The following is a 7,695-nucleotide window of genomic DNA, read 5'->3' as shown; positions in this document are numbered from 1 at the left end:
TGGCAAAAAGGGCTACATAGATATATTTAGATGCAACTGCGGATATGAAAGGGAATTAAGACATAAATGGCAACACATAAAACACGTGATATGGCAGTGTAGTAGGTACGATATGGAAAGGGAAGTGATGAACGAGGAATTGGTGAAACGCGACATCTATGGAGCAGAGGACATAGTGGAACTGATTAAGAGGGAAGACTGGTTTAAAATCGGAGTAATTTCATTAAACGGATCGGAAGAATTATATAACGAGATTTGCAAAACAGGATCACATAGACAGAAGAAAATACAGATTCATACTAAATTACGCTATATAGCCCAAAGGTGGGGCTGAAGGCGTTTATAACTCCAACCGGAGTTAATAACCTCAAAAAAAAAAAAAATTGTTTGGGTACAAAACACCTTATTTTCTCAACTGAGGAAAGCAAATGAAAAAACCTAAGAAATCTCGTCTTGCCGTTAAGTGTTGTGTTAAAATTTCCTCAACTGAAGAAAGCAAATAAAAAAACCTAAAAAATCGTCTTGCCGTTGAGTGTTGTGTTAAGAAGTCGACTAATAATACAGGCCAATATAATTCATTCTTCGTGCATTGAAATATATTAGTGTAGATATATCCGAGAAGCGGTCTATCGATCATTATTATTATAACCTATTTTGACGATAAGAAATCGTCTTGCCGTTGAGTGTTGTTAAATTAAGAAGTCGACTGATATATAGACCAATATAATTCATTCTTCGTGCATTGAGATATATTAGTGTGGATATATCCGAGAAGCGGTCTATCGAGAGAAGATAATTTTTTAACGGTGTGTCTTTGATGATGATATTTCTTATTCCAATGGCACTAGCAGAACCCGATTTGCCACAAGTTCTGAATCCTCTGAAATCTATACAGAAATTAAAATGATTAGACTCGTGAAAGGTCAAAACAAAAAGGAAACGGCTAATGCGAGTCAAGCGCGGGACGTGGTGCGCAATAAAAATAAATAATTTAAAACAATGTTAGTTTAACGAACGTTTCGGCTCTACATCGAGCCATCTTCAGCGTTTATTAAGAAGATCTTTGCACACCTCGGGGCAAGAAGCTCCCTTTCCAAGGAGTTGTCAAGAACGAGCTGGGAAGCACACCTCTGTGGACATAACCACTGTAAAAAACGCATTAATTTAAAGCAAGAATATGGTAAAACCGGGGGAGTGAACTCACCTCAAGATTTGCAGAAGTCAAAAATACAGAAAATCGTAGTCATGGTAGTATCGTAGATACATTAAGGTGCACATCTTGTATAGATCGAGAAAAACCGTGGTCGAAACGCATCGAATGTTACAAAATGAACGTGTAGCCATCGCATGTGTGGCGGTTGAAACAGAAGTGAGAACGTGGCGAACAAGTGTGTAGGTCGGAACCGTTGTTACGAATTAGTGTGGAGAGAGGGCAAACCAGAAATTAAATATTTTTTATGATGGGTAGATACTCGTGATGTAAAAACTTGGTGTCTGATTGGAGGTTCAGACCGTGGCGCTGTTGTTGAATATGTAGGACCTCCGAGATGAGACGCTTATAATAAAATCTCTTGCAGTCCAAAATCTCGACGTTGTTCCAATTAAAATCATGGTCTTCGTGAATTCTGTGATCGGTGATCATGGAATGCGCAGAACTTTTTCTGCTGATGTGACTGCGATGCTCCGATATTCTGGTCTTTAACTGTCTGCCAGTCTGTCCTACGTAATGCCGGGATTACGATGAATTGAACGTAACGGGACGCGACGGGACGTGAAGTAACGTAACGTGAACTTAAGAAATTACGATCGCCGTAACGTGAAGCAACGTGCATTTGAAAAATGATTTGACAGCGTGGTGTGAATAGAAGGTTTGTTGTCATTCTCGTTGGTAGTTCCTGCTTGGTAATTCCAAAAATGAATTCTGCTATGAGGCATTATCAGCTTTTTAACTTAATTTTGGCCGGATATTTGTATCTTCAACTGCGGAAGAAGAAATGAGTACGAACCGTTGGTGTGAGAGAGATTTTTCGGAGAAGAACCCAGTTTGGTGATGGATATAATTTACTTGAAGAACTCCGTTTCCGTGATCCACCCTTTTTTTTATTTACATAAGGATGAATGTCAAAAGGTAAGATTTAATGATTATCTAGTACAAAATATAATCATTTTTACAAATTAATGTCTGCTTTCCTACATTCTGGTACCTCTTGATCTTGCTTGGTCTACTGATAAAAAAGCGCTTAGATAAATATTTTTTTGGCACAGAGTTTATTTTTACAAATTATATGTTCGCTTTCTTAGATTCGAGTATTTCCTGAGCTTGGTTGGTCCACTGATAAAGAAGCGAGAAATGTACACTGCTCTTTCACTCACTCAGAGGCTTGCTATGACATTGAGGTAAGATCATCAATGTTCGCTTATCTTATTAATTAAGTCTCAGGAGTCGATTCAATTTGTAAATTTGCTTTGCAGATTCTTGGCAGCAGGAGACAGTCAGTATACTCTGAGCTTTTTCTATCGATGTGGCCAGAGCATTCGGTCAGGATCTGAAAGACAGTGCTCTGGCCATATCACCCTTAGCAATGGTCAGGTCGGGCCGCCTCAGGCCGGCAGAGGTCGAATAGGCTAACTCCGCATCGACATGCCATCCCTTCTGCTGAAAGAAGCCACCGACTCGACGACAAAGGTCGTTATGCCGTAGGATTCCTTCGTGCGTTCTGAAGCAACGCTGAACGCAGTGCGCCGGCGTCTCGATATCGGGACAACCAGCACGACAGCGAACCTTGCGCCCATCACGACCTCGGGAGACTCTCGCTCTAGACGGAATACAGTTGGCCCGTATGTGATGATAGTGCACGTAGTCGGCTCCGGGAATGAGGTCCGACACCCAGTGTGAACTCAGCTTCGACGTTTCCGCTTCCCTGAGCCCATTCCCATCACACGACTCGCGCAACCAGGCTGCACACTGTTGTCAGAGCTCAGCGGTCGTAAGTACCCTGTTGCCCCGGATGCGCATTTGGTTCTCACACCAAACCAGCCGCCTAGCCACAAATTTGGTTTCGGCGGCGGCGCGCGCCGCGGGCAGAGTGCTGCGACACAACCGCTGCAGTCGGTCAAACTTCAGAATAGGGATTAGAGTCTTGAGTAAAGGCAAACCAAGCCCGCCACTCTGTATCGGCGCATGAAAGTATCCAGCAGGAACATCATGGGGAAATCGCAACCACTATCCAGCGGTGATAATACCGTGGCAGGAGAAAGTCACGCAAAAGCCTTAGTCGCTGTTACGGTTTCAAAGGCGCCTTAGTTAGTAGCTCGATGGAATGAGCTAGGGGCGGATTATTAGCGAATTCCCTAGCACCTTCATACATGCAGCCCAGGTACGCCCAAATATCGACAGGGGATCTTTGCGGAATCAGCGCTCCTCTCACGGTGAAGTAAGGTGTTGTGTCAATCTTCACCTTTTTGCCTCTACCGGACGCCACCATGGACAGCACCCCCGTATTCTTTGCGTTGATTGTTAGTCCATTGCGCGCAAAAGCAGCCTGAAGTCGTGTCAAGTTCTCCTGCAGACCGGACTTGATAGAGACAAGAAGCACAATGTCGTCTGCGTAGCCTAAGGCGCTGATCAGCTCGTCTCCCAACTGATAGCCAACATCCTCCGAGAGAATTGCTAGTGCTCTACCCACGACCAGATTGAACAGTAGCGGCGATAACGTATTACCCTGTCTTACGCCACGGCCGATCTTGATGGCCGATACATTACCGGTGACAGATCCTATCACCGTTTGCGCATCCGAATAGACGGCCCTGATGTACTCTTTAAACTCCCAAGGGAGCTCCAGTTCTTCGAGAGTCTTATGTATAGCTGGGTGCGAGACCGTGTCAAATGCCTTCGACAGGTCAACGCACGCCAGATGTAATGTCCGACACCGCCTCCGGGCATCACCGAGGGCGGACAGGACTGTGACGTTCTCACACACCCCATCCACCGGCCGGAAACCCCTTTGGCGAGTGTCGAACACGTCCAGGGCCGCTAAACGTTTAGCAAGAATTTTGTGGAAGTCTCACCACTACTGATTCTATGCTGAGAGGTCGGTATTCCGCCCGGTGATGGCCGGTCGGACATCCCTCCCTTCTCCAGAAATACAGTTCTAGTTGTGGCGATCGACAAGGGTACCGTTCTTGCCAGGAGCAGCAGATTGAACAGAAGCGCACGGAGAACAAGAGGAACAGCGTTCCACATTCTCGGCGTAATCTGGTCCAATCCGGGCGCCGTACCAGTCTTGATCGAAATTCTTCAAACCTTGATAGGTTTTATAGGATCCCAGAGCGAGGCCTTATCCGCCACCCGAGGTGGGCCAGTGGCGGCGCCCTCACCTAGGCCTTCAAGATGAATCCCTCTGGCTGTCGGTGGACGGCTCCGGCTAGTACGCGCTACCTGCCCCGCCACCCCGTACAACTCGCGCAAGGCTGTCATGTCTCCATCCGTGTCACTGGACGTCTCCATCACGGGACGCCAGTACCCGTCGAATTCGACAGCAAACGGTCGCTCACGTGCCGAGTCACCCCCGAGGACGAGCGATAGGCAGGCCTTTGGGTTCTTCTTATAGAGAGTCTGCACGTGTGCATATTCTCTCTTTCTTTTCTGCTTCCTACTCTCTTTTGTGTTAGGAGGATTGCGCTGCTTCGTCGAGGCGCGCTGTGGAGGGCGCACAGCTGACGGCGGGAAGATCAAGACCAGCCATCTCTCGATGGCCTGGACGTCGACCACCCCCGTCAGTAGAGCATCTCTCGCGATGCCCACGAGAGTATCAGCCTGATAGCTACGGAACGCTGAGCTCTGCTCTGTGAGCTGGTTGATAATGTCCCGCAGCCTCTGAGATCTTTGCTCAGGGGAAGGCTGATGTGCGCTTGGATCAACAATGTCAGACTCTATGGTCGCAGGGCCGGCAACAGCTCCTATCATCGCCGCGCCGTCCCTATCGCCCTCATCGATGCCAACCGCGTTTCGCGATTGCAGCTCTTGGCAGAAGACTCTAACCATCTCGCGATAAGCCTCTTGTCGACGCTTACCCTTGATAGCTTCGAGACTCCTATGGGGGAACTCCATATTCTTCATGAATCATCATCTGCAGGACTCCTTATCCTGCAGATGATGATTCATGAAGATAATTCCCCCCCGGCTAAGGTGGCTGAAGCCTCAGCGCGAGCCATGAGCCTGACCTCCTACACTGACCAACGTGCTTTTACGCGCTCGACATCCACCGCGCTGTTGGCCACCACTGGGTGGACCTTAGTAACATCCAAACTTAGACCACGCATGGTCTGGAACTCCCTTGGACAAAACTCACAGCCATATGGTTCTGTCCCTTCTGTGATTTCGGACATGGCTCTACTCCTAGTACGCGACGGGCCAGCTACGACCCCGTCAGATACTTCCGCATCAACGGCACTATTGCTTGCGCATCTTGCACGCAGTACCCGGGCCATCCGAGAACCCGGGGGTTTGACATTCATACGTGGACCTTCCATAAATTTACTGCGTGTAGGGGAGCAAACGGATTGACAACCGAGAGCTCCCCAGATAACCGTGCCCTTTCTTGGACCCACAACTCACCATGGACATTGGTACTTGGGCCTGTATCGCTACAGACCCTTCGGGGCTCACCTAGGTCGCCATACCATCAACTTGGTTACTGCAGCGCGCGTACCGGTCGGACGGCGTCGGACCCAGAGCAAGCTCTATGGGACTAAGCCGCACCGAACCGAAGCAACACCTTACACAGCGTTCCAGCGAGACCTCGAGGAGGAAGGTTGGTATGACTTGACCGGGAGAGGCTATGTATTCGCATCACCAGCCCAAGTAACCTTCTCTAACCCCAGGTCCAAAGAGACTCGTATGTGAATTAAGGGCCTGAGAGAGCCAGACTCTCTTAAGTGAGGTATCTCCCTTAATTTTATTTATGGCCTACAGCTACACTTAAGAGAGTTATAGTTACTCCCGCCGTTTACCCGCGCTTGCTTGAATTTCTTCACGTTGACATTCAGAGCACTGGGCAGAAATCACATTGAATACAGAAATATTTAACAGTCGCGTCGAAGCACGACCAACGAAATAACGTTGTCAGTTATTGGTATAAGTACATAATATACATTCTAAATCTTGATTGTAGAAATATCTCGGTAATGACACGGTGAAAAAAAACAAATGTATTTTTTATTTAAAAGTTCAATATGCCTTGTCTTTTATTTCTAAGAGAGACAAAGAGTTAATTAAAATGTACGTACAAAAAACAGGTCGCCTGTATGCTCTTCAAACTGGATTGAAATTGTCCATTAAGACATCGGCGGAGACTAATTTTTTATTAAAGTTGATGGACTGGTTGGAAGCAACGAAGAAAGAACTGCATGACAACGAAGCTATTACTAACGATGTGGCCGCTCAAGCGCATTTAAAAAATTGGGCCCTGAAGCTCTTTTTATATGCCGATAAGAACGATAGGGCTGCAAATTTTTTCAAGAATGTACTACAGAGCTTTTATACCGCTCAGATATTGTACGATGTGTTGCCGCTGTTTGGAGAATTGAGCGTGGAAGTGGCACAAAATTGGAAGTACGCTCAATGGAAAGCAGTTTATCTCAACAATTGTTTCACAAATAGAGAAACTCCGGTGCCAGGGCCAATGAAAGAAGCAGATGATGATAGTTTTTATTAATGCGTCGAATGACAACGATGGTAAATATTGGGTGTTTAGCCTCACAAATTTGTCAAATTCTAATGAACATTTTTTTTTTGAATCAAGTGTAAATCCTGGAAGTCCTAAGGATAATACTTTGCTAGACATTCCGCCTGCTCCTGTAAATTCGCCAACTACAAGAACGCAGTTGTTTGAATCAGAAGATGATAAGTATAAAACAGAAAATAAGTCCTGTAATGTAAATTGATATATTTGCAAATGAGATAAAATGAATAAGTCTGGGAACACAAAAATGTGAAATAATCATTTTATTTCGAACAGAATACAATTTGTAGGTGGTGCCAAGTTGACGGTTGAACAAATTAGCAAGGTTCAAAAAATGATCAAATGAGCAAGCAGTGCATTGGATTATGATGATGTAGCTACTTCTGTAATGAATCTTCGGAAAGCTCTGCATCTTTTAACTACTGGTCAGGAATCCGCATAGATGAAATGGATAGAAAATGCGTTCAGTAATGTCTTATAATTAATTATGTTGAATTTGATGCCTGTATCGCGCGTAATGCCCAGTAAAAGATATTTTACTAATATTTCACAACTCTTGGGTACGAATAATAGAAGCAATAAGAGGGATGGTTACAATTAGCTAGTCAAATTAACCTCTGCACATGGTGTACTTAAATAAAAATAGAAATTGTTGCAGTGTTTTCCAGATTGCAACTATTGTTGTCCAAGATGAAAGATGTATAGTTAGAGTTTCATTATATATTATTGAAACTACTTTAAGAGTATTAATATTCATTTTAATAAAAGCTTTAGCATCGCTATTTTGTTTTCTAATTATTATTAATGAAACATTTTTGCGAGAAATCATTGTTATTTTACTAAATAAATAACGAAAAATGAACATTTAAATGGTACAAATTAGTTATTTTGGAATTGTATGATTGTCTTAACTGTTATATAAATAGAGAGAGATAATTTCTTTGATCCAGAG

The 7,695-nt window shown here is 44.8% G+C and overlaps 1 protein-coding gene across 1 annotated transcript; it reads left to right on the top strand.

The window, feature by feature from the left end:
- The first annotated feature begins 838 nt into the window (after positions 1-838).
- Positions 839-7,195, top strand: LOC112453040. The gene is made up of 8 exons (XM_025013582.1): positions 839-900; positions 2,302-2,397; positions 2,473-2,590; positions 4,874-5,401; positions 6,079-6,136; positions 6,298-6,703; positions 6,762-6,931; positions 7,034-7,195. The coding sequence occupies exons 1-8, from the start codon at positions 839-841 to the stop codon at positions 7,087-7,089; spliced, it is 1,494 nt and encodes a 497-aa protein (XP_024869350.1). The 3' UTR covers positions 7,090-7,195.
- Positions 7,196-7,695: the final 500 nt, after the last annotated feature.

The sequence above is a fragment of the Temnothorax curvispinosus genome, unplaced genomic scaffold, assembly GCF_003070985.1.
Source record: "Temnothorax curvispinosus isolate PA1 unplaced genomic scaffold, ASM307098v1 QBEX01003942.1, whole genome shotgun sequence".
NCBI lineage: Eukaryota > Metazoa > Arthropoda > Insecta > Hymenoptera > Formicidae > Temnothorax > Temnothorax curvispinosus.
The sequence above is the reverse complement of the archived record's forward strand: the minus strand, read 5'-3'. Positions and strand labels throughout refer to the sequence as shown.

What these genes read in the sequence shown, in the direction of transcription:
- LOC112453040 (XM_025013582.1), top strand. Translation starts at nt 839, where the DNA reads ATGGCACTAGCAGAACCCGATTTGCCACAAGTTCTGAATCCTCTGAAA. An exon ending in TCACCCTTAGCAATGGTCAG is followed by an intron (nt 2,591 to 4,873) that starts GTCGGGCCGCCT and finishes AATGTCCCGCAG; the next exon opens with CCTCTGAGATCTTTGCTCAG. An exon ending in TAACGTTGTCAGTTATTGGT is followed by an intron (nt 6,137 to 6,297) that starts ATAAGTACATAA and finishes TACAAAAAACAG; the next exon opens with GTCGCCTGTATGCTCTTCAA.